Here is a 27,642-nt window from a genome sequence, read left to right as displayed (position 1 = left end):
TCATCAATTGTTATTTCCACGCAACCACACTTCCCCTCACTCTCACCAGTGCAAGCACCATGGATATATACGACCACGTCCAGCAGGACCTTTTCACGTCGAGCGACTCCAACAAAAACGAAGACAACCAGCAGAATGCCTCCGCCGAAACCCGACCGAACGTCGACCTAAACACCGAGCTGCAGGAGACCTTTCGCGCCTTCTCCACAAGCCCCTGGGGTTCCCGTCTCGGCGGGTTATGGGACAACGTCCGCAAACAGGGAGAGAGCTACTACGAGGGTGCTCGCCAGGAATATGCAGCAGCCAGCGAAGAAGCCGTTAAGGGGTTCTCGGACCTGAAGGATACTCTAGTTGGCCGGACGCGGGGCCTCTCTCTTAGCACAGCGTTCAACGCTGGCTCCGCAGAGCGAGGTACGACGGAGGGCTCTCTGACCCCTACGGAAGCCCGCGCCGACGAAACAGCAAAAACTGAGCAACAGAAGGCTGGCACCGATAATACGCAGTCGTCCTCCGGCGAGAGCTTCTTGTCCCGATTCAAGGCGGAGGCCTCCCGCCGGCTAAAAGAGATCGAGAAAGCAGAGGAAGCGGCAGATGAGGCGATCTTACGATTCGGAATGAACATTACTCAGAAGCTACGGGAGGCAGTAACTATTGTTCCTCCGGAGGAAGAATCGGGCTCGAAGGTGCTATTTGAGAGTAAAGATGCGGAGGGGAAGAGGGTGATTCATGCGACACGCTTCGAGGCACAGCTTCATGTGATTCATACCACTCTTGACAGTTTCCTCAAGGATCCTGTTAGCGACGAGTGGCCGGCGTTCAGCAAGTCCTTCAATGTTGGCGAGAAGACTGCTGCTATTGCTGCGGACTTAGAAAAATACCACGAGTTGCGAGCCGCTATGGAGAAGCTTGTTCCGGAGAAGGTGCAGTACGCAGACTTCTGGTCTCGCTACTATTTCCTTCGCCTGGTTATTGAAACGGAAGAGCAGAAGCGCAAGGAGCTCCTTAAGGGTGAGTCTTTCTCCTAGCCTTGCCCCTCCTTTCGCGACACCTAGCTAAATTAAAGCTTCCGTGACCCCAGGCGCTAGCGTCGAAGAGGATGAAGAAGTCGGCTGGGACGACGATTCCGATGACGACACCGACTCCCCTTCCACCCCTGAAGTTTCCGACAAGGCAGAGATTCCTAAAACTGCCACCAAACCTTCCACAGATGCCAACCTTTTGAAACCCAACGAACCCCGCCGGTCCAACGACCAGGTTTCCCAGCCCGATAGCGAGTCTAGTTACGACCTCGTCAGCGGTGCTAGCAGTCGGACTCCCGCTAGCCCTAAGGAGAAGGCCAAGGACGATGACAGCGACGATGACTGGGAGTAGACTCTTTCTTCAATAGCGGATACATATCTTCAAGGCTTGCCAGTTAGATGATTCCGTGACTTTGCAAGAAATAGGAGGCCTGGTAATCCTGTGATCACTGATAAATCACCGGTTGCTTGTCGGCTCGGCCCTGGATGGCCTGAAAAATGCAAGCAACTAACCCAGGTTAAGGAGTTTGTGTGGGGTTGTTGTTCTGCTCCTTTCCTATTTGCTATAGGCGTTCGAGGATTATGTGCCGTGTTACTGGTCTGTTCTCTCTACTTAGCGATAAGCCCTTTTATATCCCATAATCGCCCCTTCGAGGTAATTTTCCGTTGAGATTATCTCTGTGCATTTCATCCGCGTAACAATTGCGATGATGGGTTTTGGTAAACTAGTACAGCTCACCACATATCACCGTCCCATTCAGTATTTTCAAAAGGATTATTGCCAGATGATGGGAGTTACGGTAGAAGTACACCCGACTCGCATGAAAAAGCGTGTATTGTAGTAATTCTAAAATTCGCTACTGTCAAGAATATGTGCTTTAGTTGGCAGAGCTCATTTTGAAAGAGGTGACCCTTCCCTGCATGGTTTCTCCTCGTAAGGCACTGGAGAACTTCGCATCGTACTATCCCGCCTTGTCTTATCCTGCTTCGAGCCAGAGCCGCGGGTATATAGCGGGGTCCTTGGCGTATTCTCCCTCGAGCGAATATGATACCCGCGAGCTCTTTCAATTGGCGTATGTGGTACTTCGCTCGAGCCCCGGACATATCCTATTGGTACGCCTTGGGCCTCATCGGGCTCCCCACTGAATTGATAGTCCTCGCCACGTCGCTTGACGGGACTTTCGTCGTACGGATCCCAGCCTACCCGTCGCCGTGCGTCAGCGCGGAGGCGTTGCCGATGTTGTTCGTCGCCGCCGGCGCCGGTGGTTGAGGACTCTTCCAGGAAGAAGTTGAGTAGTTCATCGCTGATTGCGAGATGTGATTGCTGTTGGAACTGCTGGAGGGACATTAGGCGGAGGAGGGTTTCAAGTAGGGAGAGGGATGTGCGAATGTTATTGAAGAGCGGGTTCGAGACTGTTGTAGTGGGTTGAGAGTTTTGTGGTTGTGGTGAGGATGTAGGATGAGGGCTAGGGGGGTGAGCGTCCGCATTTATGGAGAGCTTGACCATCTTTTCGAAGTCTGGTGACTTGTGCGCTTCGCTGTCTGACTCGGTGTCCGAAATTTCGTTTTCATTATAGACCTCGAGGGCTATCCATTCTGGGTCTAGGTTTTCTGGGAGCCGCCACTCCTTGGGGATTGAGCTCTCATGGAAGCTAGAGTTCGAGTTGGCTTGATCAACTCCAATTAGCTGGGCATCTAGCTGTGCTTGTATTTCATCTACCTCCCCGAAGTCTGATCCGTCGGCAGCAGCAAGATCGGCCTCTCGTTCCATCATGCGACGTGGAGGTATGGCGTCAATATCCCGCTTGAGAAGTAGGACTGGATTGTTGGTTTCGCCGTCCGTGCTGATGTTGAGAATCCTGCTAGTGTCGGCGTAAAATATCTTTGAGATTTGGTGAATTGGTATAATATCCCGTATTCCTGCAACTTCGACTCCTTCATACGTGTGGGGTTGGGGCTCGTTCTCGTCGAATGTATGGACGCGATCATCATCTAGATCCTCGATGACCAGCATTTGGTAGGCGAACTCATCGACTCTCGCTTCTGCCGGCAGTTGGTGGGCCCACGATTGAGACTGAGGACTCATCGCCTGATCCATAGGGACACGCCGGAGCTTTAAGCGAGCTTTGTGTATGACTTCTTTCCACGTCGCTTCGCGAACACCTTCTTCATCCTGCGGACGGGGATGACCTAGGAAAAGCATGTACATAGACAGAGTGAAAGTGGGACCGATTTGGACAGCTTGTGTTGGGGAGAAGAAGTATTGCGTGTCGCCAGCAGTGAGGAACGTGCTCGCCTGAAGCAATCGCGAGGGTGATATCGTTTGAGGTAGGTTAGTTGATAGCTTCGCCCCGGAAGTGGTGATTGCTAGGTTCATGAGGGGAACTGCATCTTCTATGCGAACTAGAAGCTTCTTGATATCTTGTATAATAAGCCTAATCAGCTCCTTGCTTCTTGAACGATCACGGGGAGATTTCGCTCCTTTTCGACTTTGCTCTTCAGATTGGGCAGCAATAGCAAGCCGCTGGCCCAGTGACTGAATCTCAACCCGAAGAGACTTTGTGAGGACGACTGCAGACTCTAAAGATGTATTGCCTCGTGCGGCACTATGAGTGTTAGGCATGCGTTCTAATCCGTCAATCCTGTGAGCCACTTACATCAGCTCGATCATGTCGATCGCCGGTGAAATGACCTGTAACATGATCAGCTCTAGACCAGATTGAGGGCTGGGGAAGAACCAACCTGGATCTTGTTCTGCAGCCGCTGTTGCAGTGCAAGTAACTCATCTCTCTCTTCACTCTTCTCGGCATTCTAGAAATAAACGAGGTCAGCACATCTTTTCATTTTCACTAAGATGTATCCACCAACCTGCAGCAACCTCGAAGATTGGCGGATAGCATAACTAGCGGTGATGGCAATGCCAGATCTGAAGTCGATGTCAGCACATATTCCTACTGTCAATTAGGCCCCACAAAGTCTGAGCGGGGGCTTAGGCGCATGTATACCGAATGGCATAGTTCATCGCCTGCTGTGTGAGCTGCAGCAGAGTTAGTTCATTCTATTGATGTGGTTTCTCACGGTGTCATTGAGGTATCTTACGCGAGCCAAGAATACATCCATCTTTGAAATGCGTCCCGAGTCAACGTTATTTCCAGCATATTTGTTGGAAGAATATCGAGGAAAACAACAGGCGGATTTGGGATTGTTTAATGTCTTATCGATACCGACCAAGCCACAGTGGCTGGTGCGCTTATCGGCATCTTGTCTTTGGTGCCTTAATGAAGGTCAGGTACCATTTGACTCGCATCAAGGCAAATAGAAGACTGAGATTTGTCCCTGAATGACGCATATCTCCCATGAAGCTTATATTCAGGCGCAGTTTGGGACATAAGCCGCGCAAAACATGGCTTTCCCGCCACCATCGAAAGGTGTGGCCCTCTGTAAAGCGGGGAAAAGATGCGGCTGAGTCATCCGTGCAAAATCCATCGTGGCTTCCCAAATCGGAACTAGACACCCCTCCTTCGCCTCTTTCTTTTACCCGACTGTTTTATACCATCCCCCCCCGTTACCCTTCACTGCCTTGTTCGAGCGCCTATTTTTCGAGTTTTTAGAGGCATTCAGCATGGCCAACCAAACTCCTGAGAACTGGGAAGATGAGCTCTCCAGACAGGTACGTCTCCTCATTTCTCGCTCAATATACTAGGGGAATAATCTAACCCTTGACTTCAAATCAAGACCCAGGGAGTGAACCTGAATCCCAACGCACCACCACGTTTTCAGGCTCACGCCTCAACCTTCCAGCCCGGAGCCGCCTCTTTCCAGCCGGGAGCTGCAGCTTTTGTTCCTGGTCAAGCTTTTCAACAATATGGCGGTGGCTACCCTCAATACGGCCAACAGCAGCAGTACGGCGGATACCAGAATTATGGTGGCTATAATCAGATCTACAACCAGAACCAGAATTACGCCAGCTACCAACAGCCGCAGCCGCAGCAATATTCTCAGCAACCTGTTCCTCAACAACAACAGCAGCAACCTAAACCCACTCCCACTCCCGCTTCCGCTCCCGCCGCTGCCCCCAAGGCCGCCAAGGTACTGTCTATTGGCGGCTCTTCCGCACCCAAAGCGAAAGTCCTTTCGATTGGTACCCCCACACCCGCGTCAACCACGCCCTCCTCCGACTCTGGTTCTCTCGCCGATGCTAAGGGGCCCGCGGCGGCTGAGGCCGCTGCCAAGGTAACGGCCAACAAGGCCGTTGAGAAGACAGAAAAGAAAGCAGAGCAAAAGGCAGCTGCTAGCGGCAAGTCGTCGCCAACACCGTCCGGCCGGGCCAGCCCTGGCAGATCCAGCCCGTCGCGAGGCGAAAGCGCCAAGGAAAAGCGTGATGCGAACGCAGTCGCCTTGGAACAGCAGGCTGATGTGGATGAGGATACACTAAAGGAAATCTATGGTGAGAAGAAAGAGCACGTTAACATTGTTTTCATCGGACACGTCGACGCCGGAAAGTCCACTCTTGGTGGCTCTATCCTGTACGTCACCGGAATGGTCGATGAGCGAACCCTCGATAAATACAAGAGAGATGCAAAGGAAGCTGGTCGAGAGACATGGTATTTGTCTTGGGCCCTTGACCTGACGAACGAAGAGCGAGCCAAGGGAAAGACTGTCGAGGTTGGCCGTGCCCACTTCAAGATCGATGTACCAACGCCCGACGGCACCGTCGAGAGACACTTCTCCATTCTCGACGCTCCCGGTCACAAGTCTTATGTGCACCACATGATTGGTGGTGCTTCTCAGGCAGATGTTGGTGTCCTCGTTATCTCCGCACGTAAAGGTGAATACGAAACCGGTTTTGAGAAGGGTGGGCAAACTCGCGAGCACGCCCTCTTGGCAAGGAACACTGGTGTCAAGAAGCTTATTGTCGCCGTTAACAAGATGGATGACATGACAGTCGAGTGGAGCAAGGCTCGTTTCGATGAGTGTACTGTCAAGGTCTCAAAGTACCTGGAAGCCCTTGGCTACAAGAAGGATGACCTCCATTTCATGCCCATCTCCGCCCAGCGTACACTGGGTATCAAGGATCGTGTTCCTAGTGACCTTTGCCCGTGGTACAGTGGTCCTTCTCTCCTCGAATACCTCACCAACATGAAGATGCCTGAGCGTAACCTCAATGCACCTTTCATGATGCCTATCAGTACCAAGTACCGAGACATGGGCACTATGGTTGAAGGACGTATCGAAGCCGGTGTTATTAAGAAGAACGCGACCTGCATTATCATGCCTAACCGCACAAAGGTCGAAATCGCTGCTCTTTACGGAGAGACCGAGGATGAGATTGCCACTGGTACTTGCGGTGATCAAGTGCGTATGCGTCTCCGAGGTGTTGAAGAGGAAGATTTACTTCCTGGATTCGTCATGTGCTCACCTAAGCGCCCGGTTCACTGCGTCTCCGCCTTCGAGGCTAAGATCAGGATTCTCGACCTCAAGAGCATTCTCACAGCTGGTTTCAATTGTGTTATGCACGTGCACTCTGCCGTCGAAGAAGTCACAGTCGCCGCTCTCTTGCACAAACTCGAGCCCGGTACTGGGCGACGAAGCAAGCGTCCTCCTCCCTTCGCTAGCAAGGGTCAAATGATCATTGCCCGTATTGAAATCACTAGCTCTGCGGGCGCTGTCTGTGTTGAGCGCTTCGAAGACTACAACCAAATGGGACGATTCACCCTCCGTGACCAGGTAAGCTAACTTTCGCGATCACAAGCCTGTTCCATGCACTAACTCTGTTCTTTCAGGGCCAAACCATTGCTATTGGTATGATCACCAAGCTCATTGAAAATGAGAACTAGACGATACCCCTAAAACTTTCACGGCCCCTGGGAGTCGAAGCATCCGAGCACCAAACAGGGACACACCTTCTAAAGGGAGGGGCTTAGACTTGTTGATGATGATGATGTTCATTTTGGATCCCATTTCTATAGATTTACTCCTTTATTCTCGCTTTTTATGCTGGATATGAAAAAAAGTGTCTGTACTTCCAATTAGCATGTAGAGCTTTTTAATAGGCTGTACGTCGTAGCTTGTAAAGCAAGTCTTTTGCCTATCCATTACATCAAAGCATGGTCTATCTGGGGAATCACAAAAAGCACATGAATCTACCTCTTCTTCTTACCCACGACCTTTGTAAATCCATCCTCATCCACCTCAGGTTCAACCCTCTCTCTCGGCGCTCTCACCAAAGCCGGCGCCTCTCCCATATCCACATCCCCTTCATCATCATCATCGCTCTCCTCTTCATCTGTTTCCTGCTCTACATCCTCCCCCCTCCTGAACCCGGCAACCGCACTTCCCCTCTGTCCCCTCTTCGCCTCCCACTCAGCCCACATCTGCCTCACAGCCTCAAACTCCCCCTTCTCGACTGCCTTGCGCACCTCCATGATCCTTTCTGCAACCTCCCCCGCACTCTCGTCATCGACTACAACGTCAAACTCATCATTCATAACCTGGATCAGCACGTCCTCGAGGTCCTCGGCGTCTGTCTCCGGTCGGTCAACAAGCATCTCGGAGATTGCGCCGCAGAGCCAGTCGCGTTTGTCGGAGGAGGTTGGACCGCCCCAGTTGCTGGTTACGGCGAGTGTGAGGGCTGGCCAGGCGTTTATCGCGAGGGTTACGCCGAGGTCGAGGTAGGAGGAGGCGGTTTGGGGTTGTTGCGTAGCCGCAGAGGGTTGTTGTTGTTGGGTAGCCATCGTTGTGGAACTGTGTACAGGCGTTAGACCTTGTGGTGATCGCAAGTTTTTCTCTTTGCGTGGTGAAGCGCTGCCGGTCTAGTATTCTGTATGCTTGATTTTTTTGGTGGTGTGGGGTCTGTGGAGGGGCGATTTTGGTTTGTGCGGGGGAAGAAAGGTGAGACCCAGCCGGAGATCGAGTAGCGATAAAGTTATTGAAGATATCTCAGTTGAGTCCAGCCTCAGCCCAAAGCGAAAAATACAGTAAGTGAGTAGAACGAGGGGATTGGCAATTGTGCCGCTTGAGCTTGCTGTGTCGAAATAATTTTTCTCGTCCTTATCAGCGGAGGTCGATTAGATATGATAAGCCTGTAAGGTTCTTGTCAGGTGACCCGCTTCTAGGAAAGGAAAAAGAATACATAGTATGTAGGGAGTAGGCTGAAGAGGCAACAAATGAATCATATGATAAAATGGGTATAATGTCATGCCAAATAACAACCAAAGCCACATGGTAAGCCATACCCTATGTGCAACCGCCGAATTAAGCAAATGATCACATCCAAACGCCTTGTACCCAGCCCAGTGTATATAACATGCAAAAAGGTAGAATAATGGCACATCACAAAACATAGCTCAATACCTCCTGAGCTCGTAAGGCGGTGGCAATGTGCCAGGGCAAGGTACCATGTTGGACAATCCGCGTACCTCGCACACGTGCAAGAGTTGCCAGGTTGCGGTACATCCCTAGAATTTCCCGAAGAAGGGTTTCGTATGACGATGGAGGTCGTTGTGTATGCAAGATATTAACGTTCATCGTAAAGGCTCCATCAGAGTCAGTAGCACCCTTTCGACGCACTAGGTAACCACTGGCAAGGGCAGGGCGATACTCCGTTAAATGCAGGGTGCCGTTTAGGCGATGGGATAAGACGACGCCCCAGGTCTCGTCACAGATATCGGCAAGGAAAGCTTCAGCATCTGACTCAAAAAGCGCGTCTGTTGGGGTAGGAGCGTTTGCTGGTATGTTGGCACCACCGGGGGGTGTCGGCGCGTTCCCCAACTGATCTGGCGAGAGGATAGCGCCACTGGGAAGTGGCGTGGCAGCAGGGGTGGAAGAAGCCTGTGGATTGAGAATACTCATCGAAATAGGTGGGAGTGGGGGTGATAGGAAAAGATCAGAGGTCGTATTGACAGTCAACATTGTCAACTCCACAGGCACAGGTCTGGTTTTGTTGTATTGTTCGGCAAGGTTCAACCAGGCTAGAGTCGTCAGTATAAGCATCCTAAAGGTGCGACTTGGGCTACTCTTACTGTCATGTTCGTCCTGATCCACATTCTCGGTGCTCACCATAATAATCCTCCACCGCATTTGGTCCCTATCCAGGATTTCTTTCGTTGCAGTCCATATCTCGCTGCGAACAGTAGAAATATCACGGGAAACAGTAGATTCCCGGAACCTAAGACAATAAGACATGGTACGTTGAAGAACTCCGACATTATCAGACCAAGCGACACTCATCCAACGCTGATCTTGACTTCTAGAACATGCGACATGAAGACACTTCCCCTCTTGAAGGGGCGAAGCACGTTCGGAAGCAAGTTTGAAGCCTATAGTCGGTGGAATAGGTTCCGCCAGTACCACAGGCGGGGCGCAGTTGATAAGGCTTCCTTGCGCCTGCCTTAGGGAACACCGACTGTATATCTCTAGGGCCAGGTTGAGATAATCCGTTTGGGGAGGTACAACTAGCGATTCTGATGACGTGACGAAGTCCATGGGAATAATTTGCAGTACAACTTGAGATAACTGCTTGGATTGCTGTTTGTCTGCATTGGCAGCGTATTTCTGGAGGAGACACCAGAACGCAGCACATATATCGACGAGGGAAGCGGCATGCGAGAATGGATTTATGACGTAAACAACAATGTTGTCCGTCGAAGATGTGCCGTTTAAAGCAGTTCCTTTCAAGAATTAGTGGGGTTTGGCTGGGTGAAAAGGTATAACGTACCGAGCTCTTCACAAATATCCTTAAGCTGTTGCATCGATGTCTGATAGTTAGACAATCTTGATGAGCTTGCATCCCATCCCCCCAAACCTTTCTCAAATGCGCCGGAGTGGTCTCCCCTGGTGAACGTGCCGAGGCTGCAGCCACTATAAAGAAGGGTCAATCGCTCCAAAAATGTGTCGGCTGCATTGGTCGCAACGCAAGGATGTATGCAATAGCTCGCGATGTCCTTTGGTCCGTGAGCAGGTTCCAGACCAAATGTTTCCCAGAAATATATTGCAGGGGGTAGTGTTTCCAGGTAGTCCTTGCCGCGTCGGACTCGCAGATGCGGTGGGAACAGTTTCGTTATTGAACCTTTGCCAAAATCTCTGCGTTGAGCGTTTGGCCGAGGGGTAGGGGCATTCATTGCAGAAGGCGATAGAACACTTTGCTCCTGCAGTGACACGAAGCTATTCAGGTCAAGCTTCTCAAAACCGCCCAAAAAATCAGTACCCTCAAGAAGCTCCTCTATACAGAATGCCTCATTATCAAGGCAGGATACGCCGTACTTTCCATCAAGTTTGTGGTCTAATGATGACTGGGTAACTTGGTCGACTAAAATCTGCGCAATTTCGACTTGCGTTTCCCTGGAAGTCAGAGTTGGAAAGACTTGGTTTTCAGCCACAGAAAAGAATCCTGTAATCGACCAGTCCGAGAATGTTGAGAGGAAGTTCCCTAAAAAGATAGAATCATCAGACCGCGAAATAGTGGCCAGTTCCTGATCAGACGAAGTCGTGGGGACTTTTTCTGAAGACGGTGCGGTTGAAGTCGCTGAAAAGGAAAGGACGCGCTTTCGCTTGAGGGTTACAGAGGCTGTGGACGGTATGTTATTCTCCAGATCACTCTCGTCACTCTCATCGTCCGTTTCGCTGCTGGAATCGGGATCTGACATTATCCCTTGGCCGGTCACATTTGGAGGGCTTCCTTGTTCATCGAGAGTTTTAGAAAGACCAGGTACTTTGACGTTGCTCTTCCGGGGCGGGAGGCCAATCGTCGGAATACCATTTGAAGGGTTAGCGGGGTCCTTGTTTGAAGTATCCGCTCCTATAAACGCGAACTTTCCATCGGCACCGTATTTTTGGTCCCATGAAGAAATGTTGTTTCTGAAAGCAACTGGACTGTAATAACTAGGCGCATGCGTGGATTTTATGGTGCCCTGAGCACTGGCAGTGGGCTCCGGAAACAGTATCCTCTTCACCTCTACGGGGCTGAGAGGAGGACTGATTGTCTGGATTCGGTCATGATGCGGTGAAGATGCTAGTGCGCTGGCATCAGGAATAGGTAGGTTGGGTGGTGTAATAGCAGGTTGTTCCGGACTCGGCTGGGCGTAGGATTCTTCTATTGCGACCTTACCGGGTGAAGGCACCTCCAAATCCGGCAAGTCGATAGTATCTGGTTGTTGGGTGTCAACAAATTTAGAAACCTCCTCAACACCATCGACGTTCATATCATCTGCAGTGATATCATTGCTGGTGGGATCGAAATCAGGATCATCAAAGAAGCTGAAATCTGCATCAGTTATCCCTTTTGTACCGAAATCCCGCCCGTTCATGTCCCCGAATAGGTCGTCGTCTTCATTGGTATCATAAAGACCAGATCCGACAGCAAGCCCAGCAGAAGGGCCGAATCCCATGGTCACATCAGAGCCAGATCGGTCTTTCCCGACAAGCCGGACATCATGTTGCTGTGCGGCTTGCGTCCGGAAGCTATGGTCCGAGTCTTCACCGAATATATCGGCGGATGCACCGGAATTGACCCCTATGCCGGCAGTTCCATCTGGTGGTGTTGGATAGACAAGACTTGCTGTCTGAAGGTCGGCGTACAATGAAGCCCGAGATAGACTTTCAATCCCACCGGGGAAGTTTGATTGGCTTGGAGATAACGTATTCTGGATGGTTGTTTTGCGTTCTTGCTCGGAGGGTTGCTTTATATATGTCTCAACAGCCTTGGGAATCTCTTTAGAACACCAAGTCTCTGCGAAGTCCAAAGGGTCACAGTCAAAAGAAGGCAATGCTTCGGCGCTATCAAAGGCTTCAGGATTAGTTGACTTGGTCCTGGTAAAGCAATAGGCGGCAGGCCAGATGATACGCTTCAATGGAAGTGGAGAATTCTCCACTTTATTCCGAGCCGCTTCTCCGGACAGTTTAGCATAGAAAGGTTCCCAAACCTCTACCTCCAACCAGCCTTCATCAGTGATGATGTCGATAGGAAGCCCAAAATAACTCAACCATTGTCGAACATTTGACTTCCATTCAGACTCAAAACTGGAGAATGGTTGTGGTGAGCTGTCATTCCCGGTCGGCGTCGCTACCAGTCTTGCTATGGACCCATTGGGCGCCAGCCAGAGGTCAGTCGCAGGTGAAACGTTAGAAAGTCCAGACAAATCTCCGTCGAGGTGACCGAGCCGGGTAAGCCCGGTCTGTGCTATGGTTTGCAGCGCAACGGTTAACCTTCCATTAGAGGTCAATTGAACCTGGAGGGAGGTGAGAGCTGAAACAGAAGTAGGGCCATCGTTGAGAATGCCTAGACCCTCGCCGGACTCGCTTTCAACCGTATTGAAGAGGGTACGTGGCCCAAGTGGGATGGCATTATTCTGCCGGACGATTTGCAGACTAAATGCGGCAGTGACAGCCGAGATAAAGGAGGCGTAGATGGCCGCTGAACCACCCGAGTTGTCCACCCGCCTCGGGGGCGCAGAGCCGCCCTGTAGTCGCTGCGATGCAGCGGGCGAGTTGGCGTTTGTGGGCTGAATAACGTCTGATCGAAGGCTCTTTGTTAGATCGCCAGAAGAGACGCTGCCGGACGTCCAAACTAAAGAGAGTTAGTATGTTGCTGGTATACAGCAAGTGGGAGGGGAAAGCGTACCTTTCAGGGCGGTAGAGCCGACAAAAAGCCGGTTTGAATCCTCTTTCTTGTCATTTGACAGCAAGGATGAAAGATGCTCAAAGTCCGGAGTAGCAGAAAATATTAAGAGGCCGAGACGCCTAGGGTAACTTAACACTAAGCAGCCTAAACTCCGGAGCCTAAGCTCGAGCTCTTTGAGACGGCTGATATGTTTTAAGATGGTATGCCCGCTATTAAGGCCGTCAGCTGGAGGGTTAGAACTGCCGGTATCCTCCGTGTAAATCCTCCAGTAGATATTGGAGAACCCATCCTGGAAGGTCGAATCAGAACTGCAGCGGATATAGCGGAATAGAAAGGATACATACAATGACGCGTATGTTTGTGATGGATCCTCCAGGAAATTCCATGATTCAGCTGCAGTCCCAAGAGAGACTCGAACAAGTAGCTGGCAAAGCTGTAAAGACCGACGATAGCTTCATTTCCAAAGGAAGTTGACCGGAATGTAGTGTCGCAACCCGCGGCCCATCGCAGCTGGGCGATGGTCAAGGTGTCAGCAACGAGTTGAACTGTGGAATACCCCCGGCCCAGCAAAAGGTAATGGAGACTAGTATCACATGCGACAGTCACAGAGGATAAATCATGGCTCATATCAAGGGACAGGGGGTAGGGAGCGACAATATCAACATCTGGAGCAGCGGCGAGTTCCAGACATTCAACGCTGCCGTAAAGTCGGAGGTTCGCCTTGGCCCACCGGAGCCAATCAAGACGACCTGATATCCACTCAGTCACGTGCATTCTTTTATCGATAATCGTCCCAGATTTTTTATTTTTCGATGATTTTTCCGACGATCTCGACAACGCGGTTCGCCATTTTCTAGGGGCATTCACAACAGTATGAAGCTCTCAAATCAGTCGGAGGTTCCCGTGTATACGATCTCAGGGTCCAATACTGCCCGTCCCTTACCCGAATGGCTCGCTAGACGCCGAAAGCGCAGTTTGAAGAATGACCCAGAGTATGCGAACCGAATCGAGTTGTTACAAGACTTCGAGTTTGAGGAGGCGAGTCATTGTATTCGAGTTAGTGAAGATGGAGACTGGGTCATGAGCACAGGTGAGTCGCATTCTTTGGGCAATCCTGGGAAATCATAACTGATTAGTCTTAATTGTCTCGCAGGAACATACAAACCCCAGATTCACACGCACCATCTTCCTCAGCTGTCGCTATCATGGGCTCGCCATACAGACTCCATCAATACAACATTTCAGCTGTTATCATCTGACTATTCGAAGTCCATACATCTCCAATCCGACCGGTCAATCGAGTTTCACACACCTGGTGGTTGCCATTATAAGACACGGCTCCCTCGATATGGTCGTGATCTGATCTACAATAGAGTCTCGACCGAGGCTCTTGTTCCGGCTGTCGGTGTGAACGGCGATGGCATGGGTGAGGTTTTTCGACTCAACCTAGAGCTAGGTCGATACATGCGCAGCTTCGAGGTTGATGTCGGAGGTGACGATTTTACGTCTACTGGTGGAGGGACCTTACAGGGCGGGATAAATACCGGCGCAGTGAACACGGCAGCAATCGCTGAAGAGAGCCATAACCTTCTCGCTTTCGGTACCACGTTGGGAACAGTTGAGCTTTGGGATCCGCGAGCGAAGGGCCGTGCTGGAGTCCTCTTACCCCCTACGCAGACCGGACCAGATGATTTTCGAAATGAGATTACAGCACTGGAATTCCATCGTTCAGGGCTGACCCTCGCCACTGGCTCTTCAAACGGACTCATCCATTTATACGATCTTCGTTCACCTATGCCTTTGCTAAAGAAGGATCAAGGATACGGCTTCCCTGTCCATACGCTGAAATTCCTGCTACCGTCGTCAAGCACGCGGGAGCAGACCCTGGAACCTAAAATACTGTCCGCGGATAAGAAGATTATCAAAATCTGGGATCCGCGAGACGGGACACCTTGGACTTCTGTCGAGCCTGCAGTCGATATCAACTCTGTCGCTTGGTGCAAGGATAGTGGAATGATTTTGACAGCGAACGAAGGACGACAGCAACATTCGTTCTTCATCCCTCAACTCGGGCCGGCTCCGAAATGGTGCTCGTTCCTCGACAACCTCGTTGAAGAGATGGCCGAAGATCCCAACGATCCCAATGCATTCAACCCTGCCCAGGCCGGTTCTATTTACGATAACTACAAGTTTTTGACCCTGCCCCAACTGCGAACCTTGAGCTTGGATCATCTGATTGGCAGGACCAATCTCCTTCGCCCTTACATGCATGGATACTTTGTCGCTCAGCGCTTATACGAAGAAGCTAGACTCATCACAAACCCCTACATCTGGGAGGAGGAGCGCGCGAAGAGAATCAAGGAGAAGATTGACAAAGAGCGTGAGAGCAGAATCAGAGGCAAAAAGAAGGCAGCCGTCAAGGTTAACAGGAAACTGGCCGAAAGGCTACTGGAGCTTGAAGAGAAAAATGAGCGTCGCAGGGCCAAACAGGTCCTTGAACAAGGCGGCGACGAGCCTATGGAAGATGCAACTGAAACCGCACCCGCACCAGACGCAACGGGTCCCAACTTCCTCGCTGACAGTCGTTTCGCCAAGCTTTTCGAAGACGAAGACTTTGCCGTCGACGAGAGCTCCCGAGAGTACCAGCTCCGCAACGGAAACAGCTCCTTGGAACCCACCATACAAAGAAAACCTCGTGGCCTCACAGCCGTCGAGCAGGAAGAAATCGACGAAGTCCCCAGCTCTAGCGACGACAACTCCGATTCCGATAGCGAAGAAGAACGAGCCGCAAAGCAGAAAACCTTCAAGAAACAGTCTTCGTCATCAAGACAATCGACCGGCAACAAGTCAGCTTTCAACAACCGACGCCAGCCCCAGATGCAGGTCTCCTCCTCGAACGCCATCAACTCCACCCGTGATCGATCTTTCGGCTCCCGAGCTCAGAACATGCGAAAGAAACAGAAGCCGTCCAGGCGCGCTGCTGTCGTTGGCGAACAGGAATTTACATTTACGCCCAAGGGCAAGAGCAAACCTAGCAATGCTCCTCGACCTACTACCGCGTCGTTTGACTATAAGGCGAAAGAGCGACGCAGTGCATCTGGCAATACGTTCCGCAAGATGTGAAGGTCCCTGCGCGTGGATGCTCCGTATCGTGCGGTCTAAAACATCAGTGTATCGTCCTGTGCCTCGTAAAGGTCTCGCTAGCTGTTTCAGCTAGACTTCCCGAGTAAGTCGGACTCAACGCAACAGTACTCCCACCAGCGCCGATTACGGGCTCGGGTGGCCCACCTCGAATCTTCCCTGAACTTCGGGATGTCTGGGGTACCTGTGACAGGCATTGCTTCTACTAGCTAGCTAGTAAACAGCAGTGGTCAGCAGCGCCGTCGAAGCGCCCGTCATACTGCCTATTGACAGCGTTTCCTAGCCTGGTTGGCCATTACCCAATAATATGTAATGGCGACTGTTTGCATAAGCGTTCGCGTATACTTAGCGTTATTATGATATTGATACATCAATAGATTCATTGGAGATGTCATTGCCGCACAGAAATTCACAATTCCATCCATAACTTGCATCTGCTTGGCAAATCCGTAAGAAATATGCAGAGCACTCAAATCAGCATTAATGAGTCGGTCTGGATCCAGCTCGGAAAGGACAGCCAACGCCTTGACCAGTAACATGGCTTCAAAACCCGTGATATGTGACTGCCAAAACACCACTCGACTGTATAACAAAATGAAGACACATCCAGGGAACATCCAAGACAATGAGAGAAAGGAAGAGGAAAAGATATAATGGATTATAATACATCCATATCTTATCAATCGACTGCAATAATGAGCAGTCTGTTAGTTTAAACAGGTCCGACAACACAGGAAGCGCATTTTCATAAAAAAGCACATTAGTGAAAACAGGAGGAGAAACAGCGAAATCGAGCCCTCGAGGGCCACTCGTACCATTCTCTATTGCCTTTGCCAGTCTATAACAGAGCCACCCTGGATAAAACTGATCAGACAGGAAATCAAAACATTAAGGTGTATATGAACCAAAAGCACCAAACATAAGTTAACCAAAAAAAAGCGAAGGAAGAAGAGGAAGCGGCTTCGACGTCGAAATATGCACAACGTAAAGGATGAATATGGATAAGAAAGATGCGCTCTGAGTGAATTGATGGAGCGTTCTGTGAGTCATTCAAGGCCAGACGTGGAAGCTCGAGAGCCCACCTCGCCTTCCACTGCCTCGTCTAGAACTGTAGGTATTTCCACTCGAATCGGGCCCGTTATTACCTTGCCGGCCTTCCTCGAAGCTTCGCCGTGACGCGCCGAAATCGCTCATGGCGAATAGCAGAGGCTCGTCCTCCTCGAGCTGGGTGGATTGAGGAAGACTTTGCCGACCAACGCTTGAGCGCTGCCCGGTTCGTCGATCTTCTGTAGCGCTGTTGCTTCCACTTGCATTACCATCGCGTTCGGGATCTCTTTCGCTAAGATAAGGAGGGATGAATCCACCACGAGCGACGCTGCCAGAACCGGAGCTCAGGGAGTGAGGGCCGCCAGAGAAACCCCGACCGCGTGAATGGCTCAAACGTTGCTGGTGTAACGGGTGATTGGAGGATGGCGATGATCCAACGGTTGAACCCAATGTTGATGCAGCTCGATGGGAGCCTGACTCTCGCGCTGCAGTGCCGCGGAGTGCAGTTGTAGCGCCGCCTACGTTCCGGCGTGAATTAGGCTCTAACGGAACTACGTTGGTGCCAGCAGTTTCATACTGTTGCAGCGTTCTTAGGCCAGTGTTAGTCGGTTCCTCAGCCCCGAGGCTGACACTGCGCATAGTAAAAATCTCCTCGTCATCAACTGCAGCGCTAGGTGGACGATTCGCGGCCGAACTAGAGCGTCGGAACGTTGTGGGGAAAATTGAAGCAGGTGAAGTGGGGATGGGAATTGCAGTCACCGTCGAAGGAAGACGTTCAACAGTAGTGTCGTCACTGGTGTCTTCCTCGAGTAGAGAGCCGTTATCTCCATGGGGAATGGATTGAACTGCTATACCAGCATTATTGTCGACTACACTATTGGAACTCAGTCGAGAAGGGATAGCTGGTGTGTGAGGCGTATGTGGAGATATCGCCTTTCCCCCAGGCGACGAGGCGGTAGAGACAGAGGTGCCAGCTATCATTGGCGGGACGCCAGAAAGCTGCTTGCTAGAGGCATTGGACGAACGATGTAGGTGCAGCGAAGAGGACATCGAATCGGAAAGCGCAGCGTTAGAATCTCTCATGCCCCGGTAGCGGGCTAGAGCAGCAGAGGTAGGGGTTTGCTTCAGTGACGTATTTAACAGATCTTTTTTGGAATCGAGCATCTTCAAAAAGTCAGAGAGATGCTCATCGTCCGCGTGGAGTGAATCAGCACTCGTGCCAGTGATTTCAGCAAGCAAGCCAGAGCCTGGTTGAGCGGCGGAGGACGTCGCGCTCGCTCTTCCACTGGAATTGTCGTCTTCGATCCTGTTAATATTTCCTGACGATGGCCTGCCACGACGATGACTGAAAGCACTGCTATATCTTGAAATAGGCGCTGGGCGAGGAGATGCCGAGCTGGAGGAAGGGATTGCATTGTCGGGGCCGGGAGGGAGATTTCTGCGCGTAGACCCTGCCATGGGCGGAGGGGGCATAGTCCTGGAATCGGACAACGAGCCACGAGCAGGCCCTGCGGTGCGCGGCGACACTCCTAGTGGTGGATCAACCAGTGAAGGCGACGCAGACAAAGGCGGCGCCTTGAACGGCTGGAACGAGATTGATGGCCGTCTGGCGAAGTTGGCATTTCCTTCGCTTGCAAGAACAGCAGCGCGGCCTACTGGACTAGCTCGGGCAGTAGCGAGAGGCCTCCGGTGAGAGGTAGTTGGGGGAGATGGTGAGGACGCGCCGGATTCTCTTGCGGCTCGTAGTGCTGAGATCGGACTCGCGCCAGTAGGAGGGCCTACATGGTGAAAAGTTGATAAGCTACCGTAAGCTCGACTCGGATCTGGGTCTTCAACAGTTCGTCTCTCTACCGGTGCTGACCCAGGCACCTCGGGGTTCGGCGTTTTGGCGTTTAGGCCTCGAGAAGGGAACGACGGTTGAAAGATCTCATCATCAGCCCCCATGAACTGGGAGCTCAGAAGAGCTTCGGAGTCATCGACACGGAAATCGCAGTTGGTGCGATATGTAACTTGGACAGAAAATGGACCCGCAGGGGATTCCGTCACGCCAAAGCTGTAGCTATCGACAACCTTGGAGGCGCCTTCGTACAAAGGAATAGTCAAGCGATCCTCCCTAGAAAGGTCCTGAGCAGTCGGCTCTCCCAGTATCCTATACTTGATCCTCAGAGCAGGATTCGCTCGAAACCGTCCGTTGCGTTTAAGGAATTTCCAGGCAGGGAGAAATTTTGAATAGGTAAATAGAGATCGGAAAACGACGATACTCTTCTTGTATACCGTAGGCAAGATAGAGCCAAGATCGGTAGGTAATTTACCGGGCATATCACCCAATTCTACTCTCCAGCGCTCCAGGATCACATCTTCTCCTCTGGACGACGGAGGTTTCACTGGCTGGGAGCTCTGGGAGGCAGCCAGAGATTCCAACACATCCCAGCGCTTCCCATTTTCGTCCAAAGCAACAAGTGTCTGGTTGTTCGTGAGCCCTTTCGTATCCAGGTATGTTTCAATAATCATCGGCGGCGGTCGGTTGTCGGCGGTATCGCATGTCTTCCAAGTCTTGAGTTGCTCCCGAAGAACATCCGTTTCCTCCACCTCAACATTGAACTATGCACAGAAAGTTTACGTCAGAATCTCAGTCATTATAATGCATGCAGCAGCATTGTGGGAGCCAAGAGATGCACAGCTGCAGAAGGAAAGTGAAACCTACCCAGCGATTCACTCGAGGTGTGTCAGAACCCTTGTTGAAAACGGGGGGAAGCTCGACACGAGAGTGCAAGATGATTAGAGCAGCTTTCGTATGATAGTTCTACACGATGTTAGGATTAGAGCTTTCCCGGAGGAGCAACCTGATGCAAGCAGCGAGGAGTACTCATACCGAGATGATCTGGTTGAGCTTCGTCACGGCTTCTTTACCGGGCTGCAGGCTCGGTGCTGAATCCGCAGCATCACCCTCTGTTTCAATCCCCAACCCTCTATTTGAATGCGTCCGAATATCAAAAGCTGGAGAGTTGGACCGACGATCTTGGTCTTGGGAACGAGGCCGAGCTGGAGAGGTCGGCGCCGCTGGGGCGGGCGACCTAGGATGCTGATGCATGGCTGTGACGGGGGTACAGAAGGGCGCAAGCAGTCGCTATATAGGATCGGGACGCCGTTTCAAATCTATCGTGGCGTAGTTGTCTAGCTTAGGAAGGAAATGGGGAGACGGCGGAGGAGCTGCGGGCGGCCATGCTCACGAACAAAAACGGAGGTGCTTGATGTGGAGATGCAGCGAAACCCTGAAGGAAAGATGCCGAAAAGGAAGACAAGCAATAGAAATGCAAGAATCCGCAAAATTTACTGTCTGAGCTCTAGAGTCCAGGCAGCGATGTCATTGTTTGCTGTACTCAGGCAACAGGATGTTTGAGAGTCTGTGGTCTAGACAAGCCTGGGAGCTTCTCCGCATGGACAAGCGGGCGGCTCCAGTTATTGGGGGTCCCTCAGTTCCGGAGGATCAGCAATTAAGGAGTCATGATCAACACGGCGGTGATGGGAGGTCGGAAAGAGAAGAAGGTATAGATCGGGACGTGAAGAGGAGGTCGGAAGAGAGATGGGAGACAGACCAGGAAGCGAAGACTATGAGGTGAGTAATTCCAGAGGGTCTGTGACGCACACTGGTGACTCGATGGTCAAGTGCCGCTCAATGGTCAGGCTAAACCCAGTACTTGCCGCAGCCGAAATCGCCTAGCTGAGCTCCCACCAATTTTTTCAACTTCAGATAAAAGTAGTAGATGATCAGACTACTGGAACTTAACTTGCCAGTCACTTCTCGTCTTCCCCACAAAGAAAACGCAATTCGCGATCCAGTCGGTTGGTGAGATAGTGCAAACGATGGCTCCGAGGCGGTGAGGTCTTGAAAGGTACTCCCGTGACGACAGGGTCAGGTGGCTGATCTTTCGTTATCAAAGGCCCTTTTTGCAGGCAAGGCACAGACCACCCTCCGGGCTTCGACATTTGATGATCAGCCTGTCCGAGACTGGTCGCCTCATCTGCAACTCCATCAGTGGAGTTTCGAGGCGGACTGCGTGGTCCAGACACCCCTTGAGACACCTTGCGAGTTTCCACTTTCCGCTATGTATGTTGACTCGACAGGTCCTGTCTACTACGAAGTAGAATACTTCCGAAAATCTCTCGAGCCTACAATAATACATACTCCGTAGTTCACTTCTGATATGCTACGGCCAGAGGAAAGGAAAGACAGCGCCAGGGCCACGCTCTGCAACAAGGCTGCAACTGATAACGACCTTGCAGGAAGCCGAAACTAGTTCTCATTTTCCTCCCAAGGTTCGGAGACTAATTTATGGGTCACTTGCATTGGCCTTTTCCTTATAGCATTGCGAACAAAGGGCCAGAACTTGGGACTGGGCTTGGTTCATTGTACAGGAACTGCTTGTTTCCTGGTTATATTAGCTTTCGTGTTTTCATGCATGAATTATACATAAGTCAAGTACATGTGTTCACAGTGCTTATTTTGTAGTCTTTCAAGTACAGAGTACACCTGGACGTGCCGTCTCGTCACGTTGCAAGATCCTCAACTGACCAATGAATCTGTCACCTGGATTGTACAGGCTGGATTGGGCTTCGATAGAGAACCTTGAACGCTAATGCATCGAAGCTGCCTGCTGGGGCATGACGAGGACTCTACGACAGTACTTTCTTTGCGATATAGTCAAGCGCGTCGAGTATCCCATGTTGTCAAGCGAGAACACCTCGGGTGTTTTACTTGAACACTTTTCTTCGGAATCTTCGTTGATATGCCCGTCTCCTAAATCTATAGGTAAGCCCGCAAAATTATCGCGGCTCTGGACTTCTGTATGGCAAATCGCAAGCTGCCTCCATTGGAGAATGGATTTGGCGAAGATGTTATCTCAATGCTGGACAGACTGTCCAGATTGATGGCTTTTACCAACGCACATCATGTATACTGTGAGAATCGACATAGATGAGATCCTTTGCATGTACTCCGTCGTCTGGGAGCCCCGAGGAGCAGCACACAAGTGTGTGGCTTCATACGGTTTTGAGCTGAAGCACGGGCACCAGAATCAAACGACTATTGCATTACGATGAGCATCTACTCCGTAGATGTTCACCAAGTGATGATGCAGGAGGGGTAGAAGCGATGGACCTCATCCTCTCCTTTGGGCGCATGGAGGGGTATGCGGTCCCCAATTGGTTGTTACCGACCTTCCGCTATCCCGATTATCCACGGTTCACCTCGGAGCTCTCTTCAGCACACTGCTGCCAGCAACTTTTCGAATTGATTAATTGCCGACTTCCCCCCTCGGACGCGATATCCCGCACCTCCATCGTTGTCGCAAACGATTCTTGAGCCTCATTTACAGTAGTAGACGAACCTTCCGCTCCCGCGCCCCTTGAGCCTTGGAGATAAGTGACCAGTCTGTCAACCAAAGGAGTCATCGCCACCACACAATCGCGTTCTCAACCACATTTTTTATCCTTAACCTAAACCTTCGCATCCGTGAAAAAGACAACTGCAATCTGAACGAGCATTGAACACGCATCGGCCTCTATCGACTCTTTCCTTATCCCGTCAGAATACTCTTATCGCCCACGGAAATCCTGCCAACGCGTCCCACCCCCGCGGTGAAGCTGACGCTTTGGTTCCGGGCTGAAACGAGTTTCTGACACCGCATCATAATTGAGCACATGAGTAGCAAGCTTTGGGAATTCTTCTTACGCGATGACGTTGAAAGCTTCCAGCGGTACCTGGCTGGTGGCCAGCGGGGGCCTGGAGGGTCTCCAGTTTTCCAGTCAGGCAGTCTAGGTACAGTAACCTCGTCTTGCCTGGGCGGTTCACCCAAGCCCAAGAAATCAGCCGGCACGTCTCCTGCGGCTTCCTTCTCAGATCGAGGCGGTTCACGGCCGAGCAAGCACCTTTCCCGCGAAGACTTGAACGCGCGAGATCAACATGGAAATACCCTCCTACACCACGTCGCCTCCTCACCGAAACCATCAGCCGTCGATTTCGCCCTCGCCCTCCTCGAAGTACCCTACCTTGATATCTACGCGCAGGATCTGGAAAGTGGATGGACAGCACTGCACCGGGCTCTTTATGCGGGTAACGCTACTATAGCACAAGCCCTAATGGCCAGGGACGCTCGGGATGCGACGGACTTGAGTAAACCGGGTTCCCTCTTTCATCCGAGCGGTGGCCTTATAAAAATCAAGGACCGGGAGGGATACAGCCCTTTTGATGTCTATACGGCTACCATACACTCTCGCGATGTCAACCCATCAGCAACTCAAGGGTCCGCCATCCGGGAAGTTGACTTAGATGATGCAGTTTCCGCCGAGTCATCCGACGAAGATGATGTTACTGAAAGCTTCGAGAAGCCAGGAGGCACGCACTGGCTTGGCGACGAAGTATACACATTTGGGAGCAATAAAAACCTGAACCTTGGAGTCGGAGATCAGGATGACCGCCAATTCCCCGAAAGAATAGCGCTGAAACGTCCAGAGCATCTTTTGCACAGGTTATATCGAGAGTATCAAGAGAAACACGAAAATCCAACTTCAATAGTACCTCGTGAGTCGAACCTCGGTCAAGGTTTGCCAGCTTTCATCAGGGCCAAGCCAATCAAATTCAAGACCATCGCAATGTCGAAACTTCATACCGCCATACTTACGACGGATCCCGAATCCAACCTCTTCATGTGTGGATTTGGCCCTGGTGGCCGCCTAGGTACCGGTGATGAAACCACAAGATTTAGCTTTGTTTGTATCGAGGGTGGAGGCCTTGCCAGCAAAAAGGTCGTATCCGTTGCTCTCGGTCAAGACCATACTCTTGCGATCACAGATAAAGGAGACATTTTCAGCTGGGGGAGCAACAAATTCGGTCAACTGGGTTACGGACTCCCAAGGACAGGCAATAACGATGATGTGCCGATACAACCATCTCCAAGGCAGATTTTCAACCCATTTAAGAAAGAGGTCATCCTAGGCGCAGCGGCATCTGCCATACATTCGGTTGTGTTTAGTAGCTCTGGCCTATACACGTTTGGTAAAAACGAAGGCCAACTGGGACTTGTGGATTCAGACGCGAGATCGCTCGAGGTTCAGACGACACCTCGGCGGGTAGGAGCCTCGCTTTTTAGCGCTTCAATACACATCGTGTCCGCCATCGATCAGGCGACCGCAATCCTACTTCAAAACCACGAAGTCTGGGTGTTTTCTCATTTCGGCTATACCAAACTTTCGTTCCCCCTGGAGGCCAATTCCCGGTTCATAAGAAACAGTTTTATGGCTACTCGATATGATGCGTCGATAAACCGCATTGTCAAGATAAGAACTGGAGGTAGTACCATATGTGCTTTGTCAAGCTCGGGGGATGTCTTCACGGCACAGGTCGACAAATTAGAGCATTTACCAAGCTTGACCTCTACGACCAACCCATCCAAGATTCGCAACTCCTTGTCTGCACCCGCGCGAGTTTGGTCTGTAAAGAAAGCGCATATGGCTGTCAAAGATGTTGATGTAGGACAAGATGGATCCATCATCATATGCACAGCTTCCGGCTCAGCATGGAGGAAAGAGAAGCGAAGCAGGACGAAGGGTGGGTCATCGAAGGACTACAAATTCGCTCGTGTTCCAGCCTTGTCTCGAGTGGTAGGTGTCTGCAGTAATGCTTTCGGGGCTTTTGCGGTTGCTCAACGCGAGTGCGATGTGACCAGGGAGCAGATACGTGTTGGTCCAACAAAACTGTGGGATGATATTCTCCCGTTATCACCATTCCATTCAACACCAAGTTCAGATGGCAACGGCACACCTACAGCAATTAGGCATGCCATTATGGGTTCTTCAAACCTTGACTCTTACTTTCCACCCACGGCTGACCCTCCAGCCGGAACAGTTTGGGCCATGACAACCACTTCTAATGTACGGGTTCCTATTCACGAATTTATCTTGACAGGCCGCAGCACCGTTTTGAGAAGGGCGTTCCACGAATTTCGATCTGAAAGACCCGCCTTTATGCCTGATATTTTTACTATCGAAAAAGACAAAGGTGGAAAGTGCCAGATAATCTTCCAAGGGGTCGATATCTGGGTTGTATTGAACATCGCATTCTTTCTCTACAGCGACAATGTTTTTGATGTCTGGCAACAGGCTCGATATTCGCCGGAAAATGCTGCCAGATATCGCCAGGTGCGAACTGAAGTAATGCGGATTGCCACACAATTAAACCTGCCTGCTTTGGAACGAGCCGCGATACTGATGGTCAGGCCTGCTAAGAGCATCAAAGTCGATTTTGCACGAGCCCTCGAGGACCCAGCTTTTCACGAAAGCGCCGATGTCGTAATTGATTTGAGTGACGGCCAGATGACTGCCCACAGCCAAGTTATCTGTCAGCGATGTCCCTTTTTCGACACCTTGTTTCACGGTCGTTCTGGTGGCTTCTGGCTACAATCCCGCCGCAAGAACCCACAGGACAGAATTCACGTTGACCTCAAGCATATTGATCGAGCCGTTTTTGAATTCGTCCTCCGATACATCTACACCGATGCAGATGATCGCCTCTTTGATGAAGTTCGAACGAGAGACACTCAAGAATTGATTGATCTAATCATTGACGTTGCTTTCGTCGCGGATGAGTTGATGGTTGATAGGTTAGCACAAATCTGCCAGAAGGCTCTTGGCAAGTTTGGTGGGTTACCACGTACCTGACATGAGTCTAACATTGCTAACAACTCTTAGTGACTTCGCGCAATGTTTGCCAGCTTCTTAATGCCGTTGCCCCGTGCTTTATAGCGGAGTTCAAGGACGCTGCTTTGGAGTATATTTGCTTGAATTTGGAAGACCTCATCTCAAACAAGTGAGTGTGAGTCTGGGGCGACATGGCGGCAGAGTCACTAACGTATTAATAGATTACTTGAAGAGCTTGATGAACATTTGCTCCGCGCGCTTGACCGTGTCTGTCATGATAATCAGTTGACAGCTTTCCCCATCTCCCGTGGCCGCAATTCGTTAGATTATAGCTTGGAACGATACCCAGAACTCGTTTCGTCAATAGAGTCCGACAAGCGGCGACGGATCGACTCGATGAGGCTCAAATCGCGCGTTGGCAAGCTTGAAATGCAAGAAGGAAAGCCCCGAGCATCTAATGAAAAGACTGCAGTGTCATCCTCAGTGTCAAAACTCAAGATGACTTTGGACAATGACAACCCTTCGACCGCCAACAATAGTCCAATTCTCAAGTCAAAACTGTCTGCCGGTGACTTGATGTTCCAGATGGATGATGAACAGCTGCTGTCCCCTTCTAGTCTAGGAAAAGGGAAAGCAGTGGACCGCGGCACCAAGCTCGTCGATGAGAAAGATTCTCGAGCCTGGAACGATACGTCAAGATTAGGTTCCAGTTTAAAGGAGACAGGGTCGTTTATGAGTCGAAGCTACTTGGATGACCAGATGGCCTCCCCTCATGACCATATACTTGTCAAGTCTCCCTCGGGGTTCCAAACTCGGGGTGGTATCAATGGATCTGTGTCCCCGCCGCATTCTTCTCAGGCGCCCTGGAGCTCACCTGTGATTTCAAGCTCTAAAAAAGCATTGAAGGACATCATGACTGAGTCCTCGGAAAGCCGAGTCTCGAATCTCAGCCTGGGAATGTCTGCTCGGAGAGAAGGCAGCGGTACCTTTGCTTCCAAATTGTCCCAGAAGGAACGAAAAAAGGTACAGCAACAACAAATGCAAGAGAGATTTACGGCACAAGAAAAAGCAAAGGATGGCCCGCAGAATCCTTGGAAGGTTCCTGCACAAGCTGGGGCCTCATCATCCACCGGGCCGCCACCCAGTGCCAGACAAGACCTTTCGACTCCTACCGCGCCCAAGTCTGTTCAACGACCAGGTATGACCCTTCGTCAGACAGTTGCAGGGGCGCCCTGCCCCAAATCCTCAAGTCCGGCTCCATCAACGCAGACCAAAAGTCGCAGTGTCTCGGCCACCACTCAGCTCCCAGCAAAAGGTTCCTACTCTGGACCGTCCACCGCAGCGCCTTCAACATCCCCCAATCAACCACCTATGATTCAGTCTGTCCGTCATATTCCACGGGCAGAACCCTACAAAACTAACTTTCACTCGGACTCCGCGAGCTCCATATCATTAGCCACGATCCTGATGCAGCAACAAACCGAGAAGGACGAAATCCGCGAAGCCGCAACTGCCAAGCACAATTTGCAAGATATCCAAACCGAACAAGCGTTCCAGGAATGGTGGGACAAAGAAAGTAGGCGCATCCAAGGCATCCCTGAACCGGAATCCGAGGCCTCCGCGGCGGCAGGCCAAGACGGTCAAGATGACCATGGAGATCGAAGCGGCCGCAGAAACAAGAGCTCGGGGCAACGCAAGAGACGCGGGAAGGGCCCTCAAGGTGTTCCTGGCAGCGCATCATCACCCCAGCCACTACCGCGGAGTGATTCTGAGGCTGCCGCTGCAGCTAACGCGAGTCCAATGCCTTCCCGCCAGGAATCGCACCGACCTTCTCCGTTACAATCACAGATTCAGAAGAAATCTCGTCTGGAATCTACCCCTAGTTCTTCCCGCCGAGGCGGTCGAGGCGGTAGTGGCTACCGCGGGAAGCAAAATCAAGGACAGAGGGCGGCCTCATAAATATACCACAAACATTGGCATGTACCATCACTATACCACCACTTCATACTCGCTCTCTTTGCCCCACTTTTGTTGCCAATTGGATTTAAATAGAGACATCCATTAGGGCTGCTATAGAAGTATTTAATTCGGTTCCTTTTTACATGCAGTACTCTTTGGTTGTAT

The 27,642-nt window shown here is 51.1% G+C and overlaps 9 protein-coding genes across 9 annotated transcripts; 5 read left to right on the top strand and 4 right to left on the bottom strand.

The window, feature by feature from the left end:
- The first annotated feature begins 20 nt into the window (after nucleotides 1-20).
- BJX68DRAFT_1176 (BSD domain-containing protein) lies at nucleotides 21-1,818 on the top strand. Its single transcript, XM_071036053.1, has 2 exons — nucleotides 21-1,008; nucleotides 1,079-1,818. The coding sequence occupies exons 1-2, from the start codon at nucleotides 60-62 to the stop codon at nucleotides 1,369-1,371; spliced, it is 1,242 nt and encodes a 413-aa protein (XP_070905389.1). The 5' UTR covers nucleotides 21-59; the 3' UTR covers nucleotides 1,372-1,818.
- BJX68DRAFT_624 (RanGTP-binding protein) lies at nucleotides 1,817-4,257 on the bottom strand. Its single transcript, XM_071049507.1, has 6 exons — nucleotides 4,119-4,257; nucleotides 4,025-4,056; nucleotides 3,888-3,945; nucleotides 3,762-3,830; nucleotides 3,677-3,711; nucleotides 1,817-3,625 (listed from the first exon to the last, which is right to left on the bottom strand). The coding sequence occupies exons 1-6, from the start codon at nucleotides 4,137-4,139 to the stop codon at nucleotides 1,912-1,914; spliced, it is 1,929 nt and encodes a 642-aa protein (XP_070905388.1). The 5' UTR covers nucleotides 4,140-4,257; the 3' UTR covers nucleotides 1,817-1,911.
- A 304-nt stretch (nucleotides 4,258-4,561) lies between these two features.
- On the top strand, nucleotides 4,562-7,023 carry BJX68DRAFT_222166 (translation termination factor GTPase eRF3). The gene is made up of 3 exons (XM_071037943.1): nucleotides 4,562-4,689; nucleotides 4,755-6,746; nucleotides 6,803-7,023. The coding sequence occupies exons 1-3, from the start codon at nucleotides 4,642-4,644 to the stop codon at nucleotides 6,854-6,856; spliced, it is 2,094 nt and encodes a 697-aa protein (XP_070905387.1). The 5' UTR covers nucleotides 4,562-4,641; the 3' UTR covers nucleotides 6,857-7,023.
- Nucleotides 7,024-8,070, bottom strand: BJX68DRAFT_222164 (pre-rRNA-processing TSR2 family protein). Its single transcript, XM_071037942.1, has one exon. It carries the CDS (start codon nucleotides 7,751-7,753, stop codon nucleotides 7,163-7,165), a length of 591 nt encoding a protein of 196 aa, XP_070905386.1. The 5' UTR covers nucleotides 7,754-8,070; the 3' UTR covers nucleotides 7,024-7,162.
- BJX68DRAFT_222162 (uncharacterized protein) lies at nucleotides 8,071-13,332 on the bottom strand. Its single transcript, XM_071037941.1, has 5 exons — nucleotides 12,981-13,332; nucleotides 12,637-12,925; nucleotides 9,736-12,582; nucleotides 9,041-9,688; nucleotides 8,071-8,989 (listed from the first exon to the last, which is right to left on the bottom strand). Exons 1-5 carry the CDS (start codon nucleotides 13,020-13,022, stop codon nucleotides 8,352-8,354), a joined length of 4,464 nt encoding a protein of 1,487 aa, XP_070905385.1. The 5' UTR covers nucleotides 13,023-13,332; the 3' UTR covers nucleotides 8,071-8,351.
- A 177-nt stretch (nucleotides 13,333-13,509) lies between these two features.
- BJX68DRAFT_251399 (WD repeat NOL10/ENP2 family protein) lies at nucleotides 13,510-15,759 on the top strand (the record flags this gene model as incomplete). Its single annotated transcript, XM_071042380.1, has 2 exons — nucleotides 13,510-13,726; nucleotides 13,790-15,759. 2 exons carry the CDS (start codon nucleotides 13,510-13,512, stop codon nucleotides 15,757-15,759), a joined length of 2,187 nt encoding a protein of 728 aa, XP_070905384.1.
- An 851-nt stretch (nucleotides 15,760-16,610) lies between these two features.
- On the bottom strand, nucleotides 16,611-20,065 carry BJX68DRAFT_541 (putative autophagy protein Atg13). The gene is made up of 3 exons (XM_071049363.1): nucleotides 19,697-20,065; nucleotides 19,529-19,627; nucleotides 16,611-19,425 (listed from the first exon to the last, which is right to left on the bottom strand). Exons 1-3 carry the CDS (start codon nucleotides 19,913-19,915, stop codon nucleotides 16,828-16,830), a joined length of 2,916 nt encoding a protein of 971 aa, XP_070905383.1. The 5' UTR covers nucleotides 19,916-20,065; the 3' UTR covers nucleotides 16,611-16,827.
- Nucleotides 20,066-21,378: 1,313 nt separating this feature from the next.
- BJX68DRAFT_565 (uncharacterized protein) lies at nucleotides 21,379-21,905 on the top strand. The gene has a single exon (XM_071049411.1). It carries the CDS (start codon nucleotides 21,487-21,489, stop codon nucleotides 21,751-21,753), a length of 267 nt encoding a protein of 88 aa, XP_070905382.1. The 5' UTR covers nucleotides 21,379-21,486; the 3' UTR covers nucleotides 21,754-21,905.
- A 495-nt stretch (nucleotides 21,906-22,400) lies between these two features.
- On the top strand, nucleotides 22,401-27,588 carry BJX68DRAFT_567 (BTB domain and ankyrin repeat protein). Its single transcript, XM_071049412.1, has 3 exons — nucleotides 22,401-25,519; nucleotides 25,570-25,687; nucleotides 25,740-27,588. The coding sequence occupies exons 1-3, from the start codon at nucleotides 22,525-22,527 to the stop codon at nucleotides 27,475-27,477; spliced, it is 4,851 nt and encodes a 1,616-aa protein (XP_070905381.1). The 5' UTR covers nucleotides 22,401-22,524; the 3' UTR covers nucleotides 27,478-27,588.
- The last annotated feature ends 54 nt before the right edge of the window (nucleotides 27,589-27,642 follow it).

This window comes from Aspergillus pseudodeflectus, assembly GCF_044049435.1.
Source record: "Aspergillus pseudodeflectus strain CBS 756.74 chromosome Unknown BJX68scaffold_1, whole genome shotgun sequence".
Classification (NCBI taxonomy): Eukaryota; Fungi; Ascomycota; class Eurotiomycetes; order Eurotiales; family Aspergillaceae; genus Aspergillus; species Aspergillus pseudodeflectus.
Note: the sequence above shows the minus strand (reverse complement) of the source record. Positions and strands in the feature narration are given on the sequence as shown.